General features: G+C 37.8%; 1 protein-coding gene across 1 annotated transcript; it reads right to left on the bottom strand.

Moving 5' to 3' along the window:
* Positions 1-43: 43 nt before the first annotated feature.
* LOC306880557 (phosphoribosylformylglycinamidine synthase-like) lies at positions 44-20,290 on the bottom strand. Its single transcript, XM_079434157.1, has 29 exons — positions 20,143-20,290; positions 19,307-19,434; positions 18,752-18,884; positions 18,552-18,657; positions 18,262-18,460; positions 16,265-16,370; positions 16,033-16,173; positions 15,823-15,947; positions 15,306-15,434; positions 14,784-14,915; positions 14,564-14,692; positions 14,055-14,128; positions 13,780-13,936; positions 13,639-13,700; positions 13,395-13,556; positions 13,205-13,309; positions 12,884-13,015; positions 12,325-12,555; positions 9,547-9,727; positions 8,342-8,425; positions 8,072-8,227; positions 7,732-7,851; positions 6,864-7,009; positions 6,547-6,754; positions 6,369-6,460; positions 6,046-6,160; positions 5,648-5,794; positions 5,379-5,519; positions 44-1,251 (listed from the first exon to the last, which is right to left on the bottom strand). Exons 2-29 carry the CDS (start codon positions 19,428-19,430, stop codon positions 944-946), a joined length of 3,945 nt encoding a protein of 1,314 aa, XP_079290283.1. The 5' UTR covers positions 19,431-19,434; positions 20,143-20,290; the 3' UTR covers positions 44-943.
* Between the last annotated feature and the right edge of the window lie 2,030 nt (positions 20,291-22,320).

Genomic DNA, 22,320 nt, shown 5'->3' with positions numbered 1-22,320 from the left:
TAAAGACAGATTGTATATAATAAATGTAAAGTGGTTTTGTAAATATGCACGTTTCTAATAAATATTTATATAATTTATTCCTTTTTTATGGTGTCTGAATATTTGATTCTAGCTGTGCTTTTCCCTTACATACACACACGACAAACATTTAATAATCAGGAATTTATTAAATGCTTTGAAATTAATGCTTTGAAGTGTGTTTGCAGTGTTTCAACAAAAAAAAACTTGTAGTTGAATAATTTCTGGAATGTATATTTTGCATTTTTAAATAAAAAACGTTGATGATGCAATTCAAATAGCACATAAATTTGTATATTTGTGTATGTTTCATCAACTTTTTTCAGTGCAAAGTTAATTTCTGGAATGTATATTTTGGATTTTTAATGAAAAATGGTGATAATCAGCCATTACATTTGAATTATATCCAAAAAATGCTCAATAAAGAACCCATTATGAATTTAGACATGTATATGTTGAGGCATCAGTTTCCAGCAGGACTCTACATGTTAATTCTACTTGAATACAAACTAAGTCTGTACGTAGGAATGTAAGATTTCAAAAAGTCAGTCTAAGAACATCCAATTTTTTTTTTAAACAAGAATCTTAAAAGGGATCGTTCACCCAAAAATGAACATTGTCATTCACTCACCCTCATGTCATTGTTAAAAATATTAAGAATGTTGATAAACAAACAATTTTGGTTCCCATTGACTTTCATTGTATGGACAAAAAATACAATGCAAGTCAATGGGAACCACGACTGTTTGACTATCAACATTCTCCAAAATACTGTATTTTTGGGTTCAGCAGAAGAAAGATGCATACAGGTTTAAAATGACATGAGGGTGAGTAAATGATGACAATTTTTTTGGGGGTGAACTATCCATTTAATAAGTTGTCCTATCTGTTTAGTTGTCTATGACAACTGTACAGCAGCATATCTCTATGAGCTCTGACACCAGACTGCCGCATTACGAAACATGCTAAGCCACGGTGAGGCCTTCAGTGATTCCCTGAGGTGCTGAGGGGCCCAAGGCCACTGCCAGCCCAGCACGGCCCGCTCTGGATGGGGCATCATAGCCAGGTGACGGCCATTCGCTGAGCAGATGCCTGCCACGCCTTGTGCAGAACCGTTGGGGTTCATGGGATAGATTTCAGTTGGAGTTCCGGAATCATCCACATAACGCAGAGGAGCCAAAGAGGCACCGATCAGCTTCTTCTGAGCCTCAGGAGAACGAAACTGCATCAGACCTGTAGAACAAAAGACAGGAGATTTTAAAGTCTGTGTGAACCGGAAATTGCTGGCAACTTTATTTCAGTGTAGTGACATTTCCAATTTTAGCCCTCCTCCTCTCCGTCTCTCACTAACGGTTGGAGGGGCATGGTTCACCCAAGCCGTCAAAATGACGTCAGCGAAGGCATGCCATTCCACAGCGGAAGCAAATGTTCAGATTTTGATTAAAGATTACCAAGACAAACTAATTTTTTTCAGTGGATTAACTTGGTATATTTGTGTATCACTACTATTCCCGGTCCCGCCCATTCCCGCTGACATTTTTTCCTGTCCCGTCCCAATCACGTGATTCGTAGCGATTTTGTTTCGCATCCCGCGGGATTCCCGAAAAATTGTCAGCCTCTACTCAGGACACAGCTGTGTGATTCTTTTGAATGTACAAAGTCTATCATGCTCGTGATTGATAACATCAGGGTTTTGTCACTGAGGCCACACCACCAATTGATATAAATTGAAAGCCTCTACAAGTAGTCTAAAACAGGGGTTCCCAAACTCGTTCCTGGAGCCTCCCAAACACTGCACAATTGGCATGTCTCCTTTGTCTGACACACCCATTTCAGGTCTTGGAGTTGCTACTAATGAGCTGATGAGTTGAATCAGGTGTGATTGATAAAGGAGACATGCAAAATGTGCAGTGTTAGGGAGGCTCCAGGAACAAGTTTGGGAACCCCTGCTCTAGAAGTTTTTGAACACGCTAAGGTGAAGGAGCTAACGAGTGAGAAACGGGTTAAAATAAAGGCCCTTTTTGATGCTGGCTGGAGTTACCGCTGCATAGCCAAGGACACGAGATGCAGTCCAAGCACTGTAAAGTACACTTTAGACCGCCATGATGTCACCAATTCACAGAAGGGGTGGGAATCTTCAGGCACTTCACGATCCGATCCGATTCTGGGAGTCACGATACGATTCCAAAACGATTCTTGATCTACATTTTTTCCCCAATTAATTCTTCTGCTGTGCAAATACATCTTTACAACTTTACATTTTAACCAAAATTGGAGTTTCTATGCTTTTTGTTTAAAGTTGGAATCTATGTGTGTCAGTACTGCCATCTTAAAAGTAGGGGTGTGAATCTTGGTTTCACAATTAAATTACAATTATCATTATCAACTCAATATCACAATGCCATTGTATTGACTACATTACAAGTGTAATGTAGTCAATTGATGCATGAAACTCGCGCACTGACAAGACTTTCACGTGCGCTTTGTGTTTGTTTGTTGAAGCTCGATTGCGGCTGCGGTTAAATGCACTTGTATTTTCAAATAATTTTACAGATGCCATTGACTGACTACAGAGTATTGAAAAACAGAAAATTATATCAATACAAACATATATGCAAAAGATGACAGAAGCATTAAAAAATATAGACTGGTTACATATCATTCAAAGTTAGAATATGATGTCACATTCTCAGTTTTCAATATTACTGCACATGGCTACATTTTCATTTAAATTTGAAATCAAATTTATTTTGTGCAAAATTTACTTTATTTTATTATATAAGGAGGCTACTTTTTAAAACAATGACTTATTTAAAATAAGTGTTCCTTAAGTATCCGAAAATTTACAGACAATAGTTATGGGTTTTTCTTTTTTCCCTCAGCATTATTGCCGTTTGATTATTACTGATGAGATCATGGTCAGTGGCAGCTTTAACAGGCTGCATTCACACTAATGCACAGATCTGTTTCGATATATCAGATGTTTTGTCCTGCTCTAAAAACATAACTGACTGTGTGTTCATCAATTTCGTATAAAAGTATTCAAAAATCCAAGTGCATTTAACTGCAGCCACAATCAAGCTTCAACAAACAAACAAACACAAAGCGCACGTGAAAGTCTGTCAGTGCGCGAGTTCCGTGCATCTAATAGTACTGCATTCCAAACGGTATAAACGAAAGCATATCTAAAGTAAAACACGGCAGGTGGAAGCACACACTGTCAAGCAATTTGCACGTCTCACAGCGCAAATTCTGTGCAATGAAGCCCGCCGCGTCTCTAGCGCACACGTACCATATGCGAAAAAAAAAAAAAACAAGCTCAGAAACTTTCAGACAGACAAGTGAAGCATCTCTAAATTCTCAGTCTTAAGGACCGAAGAAAGACCTCACGAGGACTGTGTGACGAGATTAACACCACAATGACTAATGGTGCAACAATGTCTTCAAGAACTCTGCATCGGAAACTGGGAGGACGACAACTTGTTGGAAGAATAGCAGCAAAAAAGCCATTACTGAAAGACAAAAATAGAGTGAAATGCCTGAAATTTGCAAAAGAACACAAGAAATGGACAAAGGAAGATTGGCATAAAAGTGTTGTGGAGTGAAGAGTCCAAGTTTGAACAGTTTGGCAACAAGCGAATGCATGTTTGACAGAAGGAGGGGGAGAGATATAAAATGAGTGTCTCTTCCCAACAGCTAAACACTGAAGGGGTAGTATTATGGTGTGGGGTGCCATTTCAGCCTCAGGAAAAGGTGACCTAGTGAACATTGATGGCATCATGGATAAGAAAGTATACCACAATATTCTGGTGAGGCACGGAGTACCATCTGGGAGTCGTCTTATTGGTTCTGGATTTATTTTTCCAAGAGGACAATGACCCTGAACATTCTTGTAACTATTGCCGGAACTACCTGCGATGGAAAGAAACATTGAAAATGATGGACTGGCCCCCCTCAAAGTCCAGACCTCAAACTCAGAGGAAATTTGGGGAGTTGGAAAATAAACTGGACAGATCTATTGTACATTCAAAGGAAAGCCTTTAGCTTGAGTTGCAGAAGGCATGGGATAACATTAGTGTTGAAGTTCTCAGGAAATATATTGACACAATGTCAGAGAGATATGCTGCTGTAATTGCTGCAAAAGGTGGAAGTTAAAAGTGAATAAAAACAGTCTGACTCACTTCATCTGATATTTGTTGTGCTCAGCGCAACCATCTGCATGTTTCATGAACATTATAAAATTAAATCATGTTTCGGAGGCACAAAAAAGAGCCAATATTTTCAGATCTGCCAGGTGTTCTAATAATTTTGACCACCACTGTATTTATTAGGGGTGGGAATCTTTAGTCACCTTATGATCCGATTCCGATTCTGGGAATCACGATCCGATTCTGAGAGTCACGATCCGATTCCAGAACGATTCTTGATCTACTTTTTTCCCCCTTATTAATTAATTGAGAATTTTAAAATCCTTACATTACAAGTACAAGTACTTTTTTAAATAATTACAAATTAAAAAGATAATTAAAACAGTTGTATGTTAAGAATTTTAAACTAATATAAAATCATAAAACCATTTTGAGACTCAAGTACATTAAACCACTTAACGTTACACGGAGTCACGCACAGCCGCATGCGCGAGCAGTCTACACAAACAAAGCGCGCGACAGCATTTGAAATTGAAAGCAGCCTTCTGTTAGTGAGGTTATAATATATAAGTCCACTGCATTCCAAACCACATAAAATGATGACTTCGTAGAGCATTTGTAAAGAAAATACCGACGGGCGAGACCGCACACTTCAAGTGTAACATCAAACAAAGCGCATCCTGTGCAATGAAGCCCGTGAATGTCGTTGTAATTCACTTCAACTTTTCCGAACTTTCTGAAAGATTATTTTACGGAAAGTTCGAGTGGTGCATGTGTGTGAGGAATTAGAAGCAAGCAGAATATGGGTGTTTCTAAAGCAAACTCAGCATCATCGCACATCTGGTTAAAAACTAAGCCCAGAATCGATTCTGGATTGATTCTGAGAATTCCAGAATCGTTGGAGAGAGAATTGCGATGCATCGATGGATCGATTTGTTTCTCCCACCCCTAGTATTTAAGATGAAAACAATTATAAAAAGTATAATATAATTTATAAATGAAATTTTTTTTTTTTTAAAAGTGTATATATATATATATATATATATATATATATATATATATATATATATATATATATATATATATATATATATATATATATATATATATATATATATATATATAAAAACTTATTTTTCTTGTGGTCTCAGACTTGCAGTAGTAGAAGTAAATGCACTTGTCAAGTAGTGTTACAATGAACATATTTCTAACCTTCTCCATGAGCAACCCAAACGCCCAGAGCAGATCCCTCCATTCCCTTAAGCATGATGGCCGGAGAGGGCAGGATACCTACACTCACAAACCTCGATTCGAACCGACCAGACTTATTATGGGTCAGAGTAACATCAGAACCTACAATAGAAATGAATAAGATTTATAAAAAATATTTAATTTATAAAAATAAAAGAAAGAACAAGGTAAATTCTTGAGGCTGTTGTTGGCATTTACATATGGGTGAAACTAAAAGGTTTCTCTCTCACCTCCATCCTCTCTTTCACCCACCCAGCCCAGCAAAGCCATAAGCTGACATCCGTTACACACTCCTAGACTCAGCGTGTCATCACGATTGCGGAAGCGCTCAAACTCCTCACGAGCTTTGGAGTTAAAGGTCACTGTGGCAGCCCACCCTGATGAATAAGAAAAAGTCAAAGCTTTTGATCATCAGCTGGAGGACAAATGCTAAGACCCAGTCATTTTCAGGATGCAGAGTGGCAAGGCCAGTACTAGATAACCTATGACCAGAGTCACAAATCTAAGGTCATATGAACATTCAATGGTAGGGATGAGTTAATACTTGTTATCATTATATAGCAGAACTAACATACAGTTCAGCAGTGATATGTAAGATTGCTGCAACATGCAATAGTGTGATTTTCACCTTTAGCTGACCCCAGCACATCGGCATAGCTAAAACCACCCACAAACACCACAGCTCGGAAAGGTTCAAGGGTCATGGAGCCTGTGCACAAGTCTTGCATTGTGACATCCCACACCTACAGATCATACAAGAAAAAAGGTCAAATGTCAAAATTAATTCAACTCAGCCTTCTTAGCAGTGAAAATTAAAAAGTTTAAAAGCAAACAAGCAGCATTTGAGTTATTAGTGAACAAACATCACCCCTAAATTCTTTTAATAAAAAATTATTGACTACAAACTCCAACACAAATCTTTCATCTTTCTTTGTGAAGGGGTGTCTTTACCTCGAATCCAGCCATGAACAGAGAAGCAGACATCTCCCTGTCTCCATTACTGCCTTCCTCTCTCACAACAGCTGCGCAAGGTTTCCCTGAAGCTGAAACAAGTCAAATATTTTAACATACAGGTCAAGTATGAATACGGGAAAGATTTAAGATTGGTGAAATGTGTTCATGGTCTCACAGAGCTCTTTAATGATGGGTGTTTGGGAGGGGTCAAAGGTGAGCTTGAGGTACTGCTGTGTGCGAGAAGCAAGCCCTTCTTCTTCCTCTTGGACACACAGTGGATTAGCCTGCAGTCGCTCCAGCTGAAAACTAGTGCTTTCCCATATTGCCCTAAGTGTGGGTAGACACTCATTCAGCACTTCCTGTCCACACAGACTCACTCTGACCTACAAGACAGTGTGGAGAAGAAATTAGCAGTTACTGAACACTTTCTCTGCAATCACTGAGCTCCATTAATCCATGCACAAGCTATTAGGTGAAAAGAACTCAGCTCACCCTGGCATGAGGTCCAAAACCAGAAGTTTTGCCAATTCTGTGACAGAGGAGACCAACATCTGTGTATCTCTGACAGACAGTCAATGCATTTCTCTCACACACCTCCAAAACCAGACCAAGCTCTTCTGAAAAAAGAGCCTCCATCACTGAAAGAGAGGAATAAGGAGAGCCATGAGGAAATATCTATTGTCTCCATCTATGATGTAAATTTAATCTAAAAAACAAATATATATATATATGAAAAATTGCAAAAACAAATTATGAATAAAGTAGAATTTCTCCCTTGTGTGCTCAGGTGTACAGAACTACAACTATCAAAAACCATTTTCATTAATTGACAAAGCTGAAAAAAAAATGCCTTTGCAACTAATAGAAACAAAACATTAAGCTGTACTAAACTACTTAGGTACTAAAATGACTAAAACTTAAATTAAAACATTTATATAACAATTTATAATGTTATTTATAATATCATAATAAAATAATTTATAATAGTATTTTATCATCTTATATTTAATAAAAGATAATGCCTCACCAAGGATACAAATCTCACACTAAGGATGTACACAGGTAAGTGACTAGTTGATTTTAAAGATACATTTATTAATTTTTTTAAAATAAAGGCTAATTCAAAATAATAATCAATACTATAATAGCATATAAATAATACCAAAACTATTTTTTTTCCAGACAAAATGTAACAAAAGCGTTTTTTTATGTGAATAAAACTTCCAAAATGCACATGTTGGTATTTTCTATGCAAACTGTAATGAAAAAATGTGGATGGAAACTAGCTTATGATGGTTGGCACAAGTAGCTTTAACGAAAAAGCATTTTTCTTTCAAAATATACATTTTATATTACCAACCATCAAGGCCTTCTAAAGGCAAGTCCACGTCCATCCCACGATTCCCTGCAAAGGCCATCTCCAGCAGACAGGAAATTAACCCTCCATCACTGACATCATGTCCTGCAGTCAGCAGTAGATCTGCAATATAAAGTTAAAATCAACAGACTGTGAACAGATAAAATGCTGCGGTGGATTGAGAATCAAATAATAGGACACCAGTGTTTGGGAGGAGTAAAAACTGTTCCTAGATCAGTTTATGGAGGATTTTTATTGTTAACCCTGGAGCATAGGAAGAATGGTGTTATTAATGTATCGATAAATAAGATGAAGTAAAAAAACTATAATTGCTTATACTGACCCTGAATCAATGTCTGTGTTGTGTTGAAGCAAGCAGAGAGTTTGTCTGGCTGATCCAGATCTGGGCTGCTGTCTCCAAGTTGTCCGTAGCACTGAGCGAGAGCCGAGCCGCCAAGCCTGTATTTACCTGAGCTCACAGGCACATACAGAAGCACACCTGAGAATGGAAGAGAGTGCATGTGAGAGTTGTACACACTAGTACTGTATATATTAGCAGAAATGTAAAAACGATATACGAGAGGTTAAAGGTGCTAAAAGATTCAGGATTAACCTTTGCCATCGGGGTTGTCCAGGTCAGGGGTCACAGTGGCTGTGATATCAGGACACACAGCATACACAGAGATAACCAGAGAGCCTAAAACACAAGGAGAGCAATTAGCAGTGAGACAAAAATGCATGCAGGCAATGGCTTATCTACTGTAGAATAAAAATCACATACAACTAGGTATGTGTAAGAGCAAATGTCTAGTTATGAAAATTTATCTTTGCTCGCTGTACGCTACAATGAAATGTTTTTCTCACTGAATCCACAGTTACAACAATGCATTAGGTGGTGCTGTGGATGTGTGACATCAATATGATGAAAAATAATGGCATGTGCTTTCAGATGCATCAAAGTAAAACATTTTAATTATTTTAATTAAATGGTTTTAATATTCAAAATATTATATATAGTATAGGTAGGCACCATATTGGTATCGGCCGAAAATGCTATTTTTTTTCTGTTATCGGTCTCGGCCCGATAAGAAATTTTGCCCGATATCTTAAAGCCGATAAATACTGCATTATTTCCTTATCAGGCTCTCAAAAAGTATATAAAAATTTGGATATAGATTTATCAGCCAACATGTCGGTTATCGGCTTTCAAATATAAAGAATTATCGTATTGGCCACAATTTTCTAATCAGTGCATCCCTAATATAGTATTTTTATTACATAAACATTTTATATATATATATATATATATATATATAAAAACACTACTGTTCAGAAGCTTGGGGTTGGTAAAAATTTTCTGACTCTTCACCAAGGCAAAACATTAATATAATTTAAAATGACTATTTCCTATCTGAATATATTTTAAAATGTAATTTATTCCTGTGATGGCAAAGCTGAATTTAGAATTTATGGTCAATGTTGAAAACAGTTCTGCTTAATATTTTTGTGGAAACTGCGATACATTTATTGCAGGATTCTTGGATGAATAGAGAGTTCAAAAGAACAGTATTTATTTAAAAAATATTTTTGTAACATTATAAATGCCTTTACTGCAACTTTTGATCAATTTAAATGAATCCTTGTTAAAGTATTAATTGATTAATAAAAACTTATCTTCCTAACCTCAAAATTTTAAACAGAGTAAAACACACGTGACAAACTCAAGCTATAATTTATGACTAGCCACTTTCACACTTTTTTGTGTTAGAAGAATCGATTATTGTCCATCCCTAATTCAGACATGCATTAAACAGATACCTGGGGACTTAACAGTTTCTCCACTGACACGTGCAGCCATGCTGAGTGAATCTTTTCCTCCATCCACAGCCACTCCCAGCTGAACCATCACCTCACACATGGCCTGACAAGCCTCCCACAGGCACGCTCCCTCTCCTGGCAGCTTAGCAGCCCACATCCAGTTACCGCTGCACTTTACATCCTGAGAAGATATGCATAGATATCCTTAAATGACAAGTGGGAGAGTGTTTTTTCCCCCCAAATTACATGCATTCAATAACTTAATTTTTCATACAAAAATGAAAATTATGTCATTAATTACTCACCCTCATGTCATTCCGAACCGTAAGCACTTTGTTCATCTTCGGAACACACGAAGATATTTTTGATGAAATATGAGAGCTTTCTGAACCTTGCACAGACAACAACAGAACTACCACGTTCAAGGCACAGAATGGTAGTAAGTGACATCAGTGATTCAACCTAAATTTGATGAAGCTACAAGAATATTTTGTGTGTGGAAAGAAAACAAAAATTACTTTATTCAGCAATTTCTTCTCCTCTGTGTCAGTCTACGATGCGCGTTCACGACACTACCATGATGCATGCGTGTGGTGCTGCTGACGCAGGAGCCGGCGTTCTGATGTAGAACACACATGTGCTGCGTCTTGTTTACAAGCAGAGGAAAGGCACACGCATTTTTAACGATGTCCTTACTACCTTTCTGGGCCTTGAATGTGGTAGTTGCATTGCAGTCTCTAGAGGTTCGGAAAGTCCTCGGATTAGATCAAAAATATCGTATTTGTATTGTGAAGATTAATAAAGGTCTTCCGGGTTTGGAACGACACGAGGGTGAATAGTTAATAGGGCTGCAACTAACGATTATTTTAATAATCGATTAATCTGTCGATTATATTTTCGATTAATCGATGAATCGGATAAAAAACCAAAAACAAGGCATTCAATTCCAACCCTTTATTCAAAAACAGAACTAAAATATTTAGAAAGTGCACAAACACATTGCTCCTTGAACATCCCAGAGCTATAATAAAATAAAATAAAAATGGACTAACACAAAAAACATACACATGTATGCTTTACATCTGCCAAATATATATACTTATTTTTTTAAATAAAGTGCCACCTGAGCTGCCAGAACAACAGGGGCGTGTCTAGAGCATTTTAAATGGGGGGGCCAGTCTGGGGCACTGCCTCAAAAGAGGGTGGTCGGGGGGAGGGGTTGGATACATGATGTTAATAGGCCTATATTATATAGGCTATTAATTGCACAGTGTGAGATTCATTGGTACTCACAGAACTTTGTGAGATCGCGATGAACAAAGAGTGACAGCTTTATTGGTTATGAGCACTCTTTGCAAGCTTTCTAAGCAATCCATTTAAAATGTAGAACTTTGTTTTTTGCCCACAAACACGTTGCAAAGTTTTGGGAATGACATCTGCATATTTATGCAGGATTCGCTCTCGAAGTATCAGCATATTGATAGCAATAGAAGGGACAAAATATGTGAAAATGTGCATTAAGAGAGCACCCCCACTTATTTCAGAAGCAGCCTTAGTGATTACTTCTGGAACCTGGTTGATATGCTTCTATAACTATATACAAAAACAACAAAATACAAATGCACTACATAAAATAATTTAATAAATGCATATTTACAATTTAAGCACTTAACTAAAATAAGTATTAATACAATTAATAACTAGAGAAGGCTAACTATATTCAGCTTGCTTCCATTTAGTGAGAAAAGCCTACTCTTCACTTGAATTAGAAAAAAAAAAGCTTTTCTGGTCTTCAGTGATGCGAGGATAACGTTTGAGCATACACACAATATCTGAGTGAGACCCGAGCCAATTCATAAAAGAACAATGTATATTTAAAAGCACACGTCCAGTTTTGTGCGAGTGAAGGAAATCCGCTTGCGAGTGGAGAGATGCGTGCTCGCGCATTACATGATCGCGTAACATTATGCGCTCTCCACATCTGTCATTTAGATCACCCTAAAATTAATCAAGAAGAGAAGTAAGCGGCCCTAGGTAGCTGACTACACATGCCAAGATACGCCAGATGCAGTTAGAAATTTACTAAAAACAAGCCTATCGCAAGACATCTGGTAGAGGGGGCACCTAACCACATAGACACGCACCTGCAGAACAATAAATAATTTATAAAAAATAAAGAACAATACAAATCAGAAAATTTAACAGGATTTGTTTGAATGTCAGAACTTGTTCTCTACACTACACTGCAGACGCACACACTCGCAGATGCACACACTCGCAGACGCACACACACACACACGCACACACACACACACACACACACACACACACTTACTTTGTTCAGACACTTTGCATTGCAGTTAACACACTTTTTCTGTTTATTTAGTGTGAAATGCTCCCACACCTTGGATGACTTGGGTCGCACGGATTTCTCTGCCTCCCATGTATCTTTCCTCTACCTCCGCTCGTTTTTTATTTTAGCTCCGCCCTGTCTATGAGGCGCCGAACTCTGCTAGCATCCGTGCGCGAGAGAGACCGAGTGTGATCACTCCGCTCCGCGCTCAACTAGTATTTTTTTTTTTTTTTTTTTTTTAATAATCAAAAGTCTCCGCGTCGCGTGACACAACGAATCGATTATGAAATTCGTTGCCAACTCTTTTAGTAATCGATTTTTATCGATTTAATCGATTCGTTGTTGCAGCCCTAATAGTTAATAACAGAATTTTCATTTTTTGGACTATCCCTTTAACATGTTCAAAAATACAAAGGCTTCTTCACCTTGAGAGCAGACACTCTTGCAAACACCAGGTTAGTGAGAGCTTCTCCCACAGCCATACGAGCCCCAGCTGCTGGTGACACCAGCCCTTTGATTGGCTGCTCGCCTATTGCCGTGGCTGCACCCTGGAGGCTGAACGGACACAGGGCAACAACAGCTACATCAGCCAGTGGAGTGTGAAGAGGACCCACACATTGTTGCTGAGCAACCAGACCAGTCACAGATCGATCAACCTGGAACAGAGGTTTTTTTTGCATAAAATGGATTGCATTTTCAATTCCTTTGTAATGTCAGTATATTAGATAAAACACTTAATTGATTAAATATTTAAATTAAATTAATTTAAATATTTAAATACAATTGTTAAAAAACTAAATTAAGATTAAGATGCCAAGACAACGATACATTTTAACGTCTGGATATATCTGGAAGTGTATAAATTTGGTTTACTCAGAACAGAACGGCAACCTATTTCTGGCCTACCAGCTGTGTGTACCACTACAATATTCAACTATGCAAAAGTCATATTATTATGCATGTGCTAAGCAGTGAGTACAATACCTTGTTGGTGAGGTAGCGCTTACTGGCCACTGCAGGCAGCCGGAGAACTCTCTCCAGAGCTGGAAGAACAGAAAGACCCACAGGAAGAGAGAGAGGCTGCAGTGACACAGCCATGCGCGCCAATACAAACTCCTAAAATGACACGTAGACCTGACTGAGTGGAAAGCAACACAAAAGTAAATCTAAAAATCATAATTCGATAATTTATATTTGAGAGACTAGACACTGCAGTACAAAAATCAGCCAAGAGAGGGTGCACTGTACCACAATTTCTTAAGGAAGTCTAAAGCAGATTTAGGTCATGTCTGATAAAGTTTAAACCTTTTGTGGCATCTTTCCCAGGACCCAATCCAGCTCCAGATCCACAGGGCACCGGCCACTATCAAGCCCATCGGTCTGTTTACACAGGTCATCCACCAACACAATCTAAAGAGCAATACATGTACATGAGCAAGTGTTAAGAAGTGTCCCACAATACATTTTTAGCAACAAAAAAGGTAGTTTGACTCGCCTTGCCATCACCAGTTATCTTGCCCACAAAGTCGACAGGACATTTCTCCCTCTGACACACCCTCTCGAGAAAGCTCCGGTCTGAGGGGCGGAGCAACAGAGCATTACTCTCCTGATACTCCGCCCCCCACAGCTCCAAAACACTGAGGGTGGGGTCACCTCTCTGAGCATTAAGGTAAAATACGTATATCAAATTTTTTGACAAAAATAAGATAAAGATGTTTTATTAAAAGTCTTTATCTCACCTTAAACTTGCTAGTATAGATAACAGCACCAGCAGGCTCACTCAGCTCCTTTAACACATTACCTACACAAATAACAAGGTTTTAATACATTTTAACACGTGTTGTTGAGTAGGGAAATACTGAACTTAAAATCACCCATACCATTGCCCCCAGCACCCTGGTCATGAATGCTGCAGATGGGGTTTCCTTCCTCTCGCTCCAGGCAGGCCCTGAGAGCCCGGTTCATCTTTTGCTCCATTTCAGCATCTCCTCTTTGAACTGCTCCAAGATCCCTGGCACTGGAGTTATCACCTTGAACCTACAATAATACATACACACATGTATGCATTAAGTTGCATCATTGCACAGTCTCTGTAAACACAAAAAAACCTGAACTTTAGAGCAGCTTGTATATTAATTTAGACATTTTTGTGTACCTGTACAGAAGAGGCAGCTCCTCCGCCAACACCGATCCTGTATACAGGACCTCCAATTTTCACCACCTCCATACCTGCCCAGGACAAGAGAAAAAAAAAGAGGAAGAATGAATAAAGAGAAAAAGCTGTTCGTATATAATACCATGCAGTTTTTTCAACAACTTTTATTCAACAAGGATGCATTAAATTATTCAAAAGTGGCGGTAAAGACATTTATAGTGTTAAAAGATATATATTCCAAATAAATACTGTTCTTTTGAATGACAATTATGTTATGGTTTCCACAAAACGGCAGTAACTGTTTTCAGCATTGATAATAATAAAAAATTATTTTTGAGCACCAAAATCAGCACATCAGAATGATATCTGAAAGATCATGTGACAATGGAGACTGGAGTAATGGCTGCTGAAAATTCAGCTTTGCCACTACAGAAATAAATAAATCCATTTCTAAATGGAAATTCTGAAACACATTATGGTGCATTAGATGTATATTATTTCTTGTGTACCTGGTGAAGCCTGTTCTTTCTTCACATGCTGGTGCTCAATAGATCCTAGCCCACCACTGAACATGATCGGCTTGATCCACTCCCGTCGTTCACCATTAGCCAAACGCATCCCAAAGGAACGAGCAAAGCCTTAATGGGCAAGAAAAGAATAAGTAAACAACTGTAGATACAAGCGAATATCTGCAAATAAACAAATGGCTATTGTCCTGTTATATTTCACCTGCTAGAATTGGCTCCCCAAACTTATTTCCATAGTCAGAGGCTCCATCACTGGCCTCTATGGCCACCTGGAGTGGAGGAGCAAAGCTGGACGGGTACTCCCACCCTTCCTCCTCCCACGGGAGCACAAACCCTGAGAATCAGAATCAGAATGAGCTTTATTGGCCAAGTATGTTTACGCATACAAGGAATTTGTTGTAGTGACAGAAGCTCCACAGTGCAACAGAAAGACAGCAACAGGACAGGACACAGATAATAAAATAATAATATCCAAATATCCAAATAGGCAATGTACGAAGCAGCAAAAATACAATATATAATAATAGACAACTATGTATGTACAGGTCAAGTATGTGCAAATTAGAAACGAGAAAATAAAAATTTAATATTTTGATTTTGATTAAAATCACCCTCTCTTCTTTTAAAAATAAAATACAAGAAGAGAAAAGATCCAGATATGGGAAAGTTTGCGTACAAAACAAAATATGGCAATGAATGAACTGAGCTGAGTTTTAGAGCTTACCTGGGATATGCAGGTTGCCGAAGCAGTACCCAGCAGTGCCTGCAATCACATGACCACCCTTTCCAGCACTCTGCACATCTCTGATTCGCCCACCGGTACCTGTGGTGGCTCCGCTGAAAGGAGCAACACCTGGGCATAATAAAGAGCATTATATGACTCATATATTTAACTAAAAAAAATAAATAAAGAAAAATTAAAATAAAGAAAAGCACAAAATTATGAAAGCTTTATTGAATTTATTTTAAGAAATTAAAATAAACTGAAAATATACAAATAAAAGCTAATTCTAGATATAAAAATACTGTAATAGTATATAAATAATACTCTTACTAGAACATAGCACTATTCAGTGTGTTATATTATTAAAATATTAGCAAAAATATTTGAATACTTTCAAATGATACACTTAATATCATGCTATCAGTAAAAACCATTTTAATTCTAATTAGAATTAATTTAGGTTCGCTTCTACACATTTGTACATAAGCAAGCAGGTTAAATATATTTAGGATCAGACCGGTGGGGAAGTTGTGCGTCTCTGCAGTGAAGATGACGTGTCTGGTAGCATGTCGGGTTTTATATGGACTGGCCTGCGCAGGGTTTGTGGGATACATACACTCCATTTCCATGCCTTTAATGCCACTACAAACACACAAGAACCATATATTGAGACATTCTGCCAAGCACTGTTCAAATGGGAAATGACTTTCACAGTGAAGCATCTAACCTGCTGTTGTCACAGAATTTGATAACATTGTTCTGGTTGCTATGGTGCTGAGTGCCCATAATAAGACTAAAGAGTGTCTCCTTCTGCTCTTCTCCATCAATGATCATTCGCCCTCGGAAGAACCAGTGGCGGCTGTGCTCACTGCAGGACAGAGAGATCATGAGATTGTAATAGTACATGTTATTGCAGATAAAAGACTTCCTTTGGTGTTTATTCTCTGGAGAGCACACACCTGTTGGACTGAGCCAGATCAAAGCATTCTACACTGGTGGGATTCCTTTTCACCGTCTGGAAGAGTGCAGTGTAGTAGTCCAGATCCCAAGAGTCAAATGCCAACCCTGCTCATACATGCAGAAATAGAGAGACAAAAAGCAACCAGATAAACATGGAAAGAAGAAAAGGATGCAAAAACAAAATATACTAAACTGACCCTTGCTAGCCGCCTCCTCACTTGGTTACTGCTGCTAATTCAGACAAGTTTTACAGAACATCCTGTCCACCTTATTTTTCAACGCAGAAGACATTTTCTGTGAACGTGCGAGACTTCCGGTTCATTAGCCGCGGTAGGGAAATAATTAGAAGAATAACAAAGTGAAGTAAACAGTAAAGCTGTTTACACTACAAACCAGTGTGTTCATAATTAAGATAATACATTAAAATAATATGGTAAGACATACCAGTTTGCAATATCAAGCATAATAGCTGGAAGTGAATGACATCAGAAGCCAGTCCCATAAAATTTACAAATGAAATATAAGGTGGATAGAAACATAATTACAAGTTATAAAATCACTGTAAGTGAACAAAACTGTTCTTAATGAATTTACTATTGTACAAACTGTTACTTTTGATAATAATAATGATAATAATAATAATAACATAAAAAATACTTTAAAAAAAATTAACTGTTTAAAAAATAAAAAGCTCTATTGTAGGTGACAGAGACAAATCTGTATTTCTTTTTTGGATCATTTAAGTAAAATTGCAGTTAAAACTATCAAATCAGATAAATATTCCATAAACTTTTGTTCAAATGTTTGAGGACGGTAAGAATTTAATACAATAAAAACTGTAACATTGTGAAATATCACTGCAATTTAAAAGATGTTTCTATTTGAATATATCTTGAAATATAATTTCTTTCTGCACTGGCAAATCTGAATTTTCAGCAGCCATTACGCCAGTCTTCAGAGTCACATGATCCTTTAGAAATCATTCTAATATGCGGATTTGGTGCTAAAAAAACATTTCTTATTATTATCAGCGTTGAAAACAGTTGTGCTGCTTAAAAAAGTTCAAAAGAACAGCACATCTTTTATTATTTTTAATGCAAACATCTTTAATGTCATTTTTGATCAATTGAATATGGCCTTGACTCCTTGCTGAATACAAGTATTCATTTCTTTACAAATAATCAATCTTCCTGACCCTAAACTTTTAAACGGTAGTGTATGATATCAAAGAACAAAACCTTGTCTAAGAAAATGGTCAGACTTATTGAAAGGCCAATTCTATGTAGAAAAACTATTCTGAACTACTCTCAAAACAGAAACACGTTTACATTTTAATGGACTGTTAAGGATGTCAGGTGATTGTTTCATTTCTAACCCAGTAGGCTTTCATTAATCTGAGATGTAGGCAGTGAGCTTTGGTGTAACCTACCGGCTTACTGTCTCTCATACAGTCATTCATTCTTTCCTTTCACACACCTCGTGATCTAATCAAATAGGCCCCTCTTATCTTGTGACATCTACTCTTCCTCTAATCATGTTAAGCCTCATGTGACCTTACAATACTGGATCATTATTTGTAGAAGAGAGAGTTGCAGATCTCATCACTGAATACTGCCTACACATACAGTTTTTAAAGCAGTTTATTAAATCATTTTTCAAATATTTCAGTCTTTAAGAATAATGCCATTTCCATGTAATTCATGTAATACTGCTACTGGTTTTATATCCTTGTACTCGCAATACAATGCTAAAATCATAAGACGACAGCATCAGATGGTTATACTAATACTTAACAGATATTGGAATTTTCCCATATTTTTCCACTTCTGTTAATTTTCCAATGGGATGATGTGGATAGTGTCTTAAAGACCAACTATTGGCTGATTATACTGTCTCTCACTAGGTAACACCATGGTTCTCCAAGCTAAATATTCTCATTCAAGTTTTTTTTTTTTTTTAGAGGAAATGTTGTTCAGACTCCAAAAACATCTCTTACCAAGTTCGTCATTGGCCTTCTCTAAGGCAGCACGACCTTGTCCTAGAATGTCCAACTCAAACACTTCCTGTGGCCGAATATCAACAGCAAACGACGTGATTGGCTGGGAGTAAACGCATTCGGTCATAGTGTCATACAAGCAGCTAATCAGTCTCTCCATCTCTCTGTCCTTCAATACACCATTATGTCCTTCCTGGGGCTACATGGTGATGAAAAGGAGAGATTTTAATCAAAATGAGTGGAAAAACATCTTAATGGAATGTAAAGCTATTTAAAGCTATTCTCCTGACCTTGATCAAATGCCTGCGGGAGAGCTCCACTCTCGTCACCCGGCTCAGACCTGCGCTTTGGCAGATGGACACTGCATTGGTGGACCAAGCAGTGGAGAAGTTCAACCTAAAATGGTCAAGATATAATTGAAACATGTGATGCGAGTTATAATAAAGATCGCAATGCCATACTATCATGATAAGACAGTGGTAGAAGTTACCTGGGTCCAATCTCCACCAGTCTTGCCCCATCCTCTGGTTTTAAAGTAGGCGCCTCAGACAGACTGACAGAATAAGGAGGACTGAACAACCAGCACAAAATACCTTTATGCTCCACACTCAAAGAGTCAGACCCTTGGAGAGAAAGAGATAAAGGTGAGATGACAAAGATGAAGAAAGACACAACAGGATGAGAACACTTGAACGAAACTGAGCCACATGATGATATTATTGCTTTCCTTAAATCTGAATTATAGCTGAATTTAATTTGTTTCATAATTGATCAACTCTTCAACAATGACAGTTATTGAACTAAACTGCATTGAACTGACTTAAGCTGAAATAGATTTGCTTTATAAGTGAGTTGAATAATGACTATTGTCTTTTTTAGAGCTGCTTTACAGCTGAAAATATTTTCATTTCACTAGTGAAGAACTTTGCAACATTAATATTATTATTTTCATTTTATTACGACTTTGAAACAATCTGTATTGTAAAATGCAATGTAAATAAATGTGACTTAAACTTATTGCTATTTCTATAAAATATTCTCTCACCGTCCAGCTCTACATTGTAGCAAAGCTCTGTTGTTATTGTGACATATGGATACAGTTGTGTGATCCTTCGTATGACCCGACCCTCCCCGGTCTCCTCTCTTCTGTAGAGCCGCACGACAGCCATGATCCTGAAATAAAGACAGAAAGAAAATATCCATAACTAGTGCTGCATACTTTCTTTCAGGAGATGGTCCTCAATACAGATCACAAGATCCAGGGGGCAAGGTTGGATCCAGATCCAACTCCTCCCACCTTATATACCTAAACCTAGCCATCTCCATCCCCTGATCCCTAAACGCACCCATCTCCACCCCCTAGATGTGGATCCAACCCTGCCCCCTGGATCTTTGTTATGCAGTGAGGGGCTACTGTCTTTCACTGTGCATAATAGGGAAAGCATTTTCTGACTTACCTTAAATTTATCAGCAATTAATAAAACAACAACAACTCAGCTTAGTCAGTCAGTCTACTAGTAATGATTTACTTCTATGGGGAATAAGGGATGAACTGAATCTGGGGTCAAGCAAATAATTTGTGGATTGCATCACAATGCAGACAACCACAGCCTAGTCAGAGGTCACCTATTCAGTTAAAAGAAAAGTGCTATTAAAAGGTCAACTTAATTTTAATGGCACGAATAAGTGAATAATACCAGGACAAACACTTTTAGTATGCACTGTTAACAATAAGGAGTCATATACTAATACTAACTGAACACTGAGAAGTTTGTCGAGAAGTAACTAACAGTCTGCGAGTTGTTTACGGTGCATATTATACCACATATATTAACATGAAATATTGTAATTATAACTTAGCAAAACAAGTAAGTTTATAACCTCGCTCTGCTCGTATCTTTACTGGACGCTTGCTCGAGGTTGGTAGACTCGTCAGATGCGTGATGATGTTGACCACAGCAGACGCCACTCAGATCCACGTGCGTCAGAGGACTAAACACGAACCTTCCGCCACATGGACCGGCCTTCTTTGCGCATGCGCACATATCTGTGCTTGATTAGATAGTAGGTATTACTGACTGTATCTCATCTGAATGGAAACAAACACTTAATGAACATACTGATAAATGAGGGCCAATCATATGAAAGATTAATTTAGACCACTTCAAATGAAAATTCGGGGATCATAGATTTGTCATATATGGGGGTGGGTAGTTCGTCACTAGCACTTTTGTTCTTTTAGTACACACTATTAACCTTTGAGAATTCTTTATTACAGACAGCTTTGTTTTGGGACGGTCTAATGTGGACTTTTTAAAATGATATTATTTGTAACGTTAGTCACACAAATAAATTGCTATATTCATTTTACTCATGTTTAGAGCGCCAAAAATTTAACATAAAAATAATTCATATCGCAGGGCGAGTCAGGTGAGGGTTTATGCGCTTTCGGAGGGAGAGCTTTCCGGGGGATGGCGGAAGCTTCAGCGAGAAGTCGGAAAGGAACCGCGGTGAGGCACAACTGTTCGGTGAATGGATCAGAGAGGTTTGGGTGGGGGGATAGTGAAGGGAGTATGGATGTAGGAAGCGAAGAGGAAAGTGAAAAATCTTTAGGAAAAGGCTGGAAAGAAGTAAGGAGCGAGAAGAGTCTGATGAAAAGAGTAGAGAGAGCATAATATGCATTGTTAAGTTTGGAGTACGGGAGATCAAATTGGGGTAAGCAAAATTAATCCATTAAAACTGATCAAGATCATAAATAGAGATATAGGAAATATTGAGTTCGCTAAATGGAAATTTGCTAGTTGGATGTAATAAAGAAGAACAAGCAAATAAGACTCTCAAACTGAAGGAGATAGGATGCATTAAAGTTGTACAGAGTTGGAGATAAAAGTAAAAGGAGGGGACGAAAAGGGATAATTTTTGGTGTTCCTCTCAATATAGGTATGGAAGTGTTTAAAGTTAACTTAAAGGGAGGGAAGATGCGCAAAGGATAAAATCAGATGCAGATGGAAACAGAAGAGACACTGAAACAGTAGTAATAGAATTTCAAGGGAATGAAATTCCAGAAAGAGTAATGTTGGGTGTGATATACACTGTAAGAGAGTATATACCAGGACCAGTGAGATTTGGGCATGTTGCTACAAGATGTTTGGAACAGTGTAGATGTGCTCGTTGTGGAGGAAACCATGAATATGGCAAGTGTGAGGAAGGAATACAACCAAAGTTGCAACTGTGGAGAGGCACATAGTGCAGCATTCAGAGGATGTGAAGTAATTAAAAAGGAAATGGAGATTCAGAAAAGGACCCCGGTCAAGCTAGCCGCCACCTGGATCTAGTTGCACGTCTGTTTGTGGTATTACGGTATGGAGACACGAAGCGGCCAAAAAGCTGACAAAGACCTATATTTCAGCGGTTATGAATTAAATGTGCCCCAAAAGATAAAAGATACAGTTAAATTATGTTCAAATATATTATACGGTGGAGTTTTCCATAAAAATAAAGTCTGCTAAAATACATTATAGCACTGATTATTTCCTACTATTTTCTACATGCATTATTCAAATTCCTTCAGAGTTAACAATAACATTTAAATTAATTCTTCTTCAGGACACCCAAGACTCGGTCCGTGTCAACTTTCACTGGGGTTTACTTTTTGGAGTTTTTGGAGAATATTAAAGACAAAATCTGTCACATTATATTACTGGTGTGCGTTTCCCGATAATGTTGCCTATTAGTGCACTACGAAGACTCTAAAGGTATATCTTAACTAAAGGTATACTATTTCTAGGCGTGTTCCCCGGACTATACCTTCGGAGATTGCTTACAGGTATACCTTCTTACGTGCGACGTAACCAGGTGCTGCACATGAGGGTGGTGCTGAATTGGTTGATATCGATGGATCGCGAATGGATTATTCACTCTATGCAGGGGCTGCTTCAGTGCATTATGTGAGAAAGATCTTCATAAAAGAAGTGTTGATTTTAAATAAAGACACAAAACTCCTTCATGTTAGAATGCAACAAACTTGCGAAAATTTTACTTTCACTTTGCAACTTACAC

This window comes from Barbus barbus (genome assembly GCF_936440315.1).
Source record: "Barbus barbus genome assembly, chromosome: 14".
Lineage (NCBI taxonomy): Eukaryota > Metazoa > Chordata > Actinopteri > Cypriniformes > Cyprinidae > Barbus > Barbus barbus.
The sequence above is the reverse complement of the archived record's forward strand: the minus strand, read 5'-3'. Positions and strand labels throughout refer to the sequence as shown.

Bases quoted from the DNA above. Each gene is read 5' to 3' on its own strand.
- LOC306880557 (XM_079434157.1), bottom strand. From the start codon at position 19,430: ATGGCTGTCGTGCGGCTCTACAGAAGAGAGGAGACCGGGGAGGGTCGG. The intron at 14,916-15,305 runs GTAAGCTCTAAA...TCTGATTCTCAG, and splicing joins CGGCAACCTGCATATCCCAG to GGTTTGTGCTCCCGTGGGAG. The intron at 13,310-13,394 runs GCGAGTCAAACT...ATTGCTCTTTAG, and splicing joins AGATAACTGGTGATGGCAAG to ATTGTGTTGGTGGATGACCT.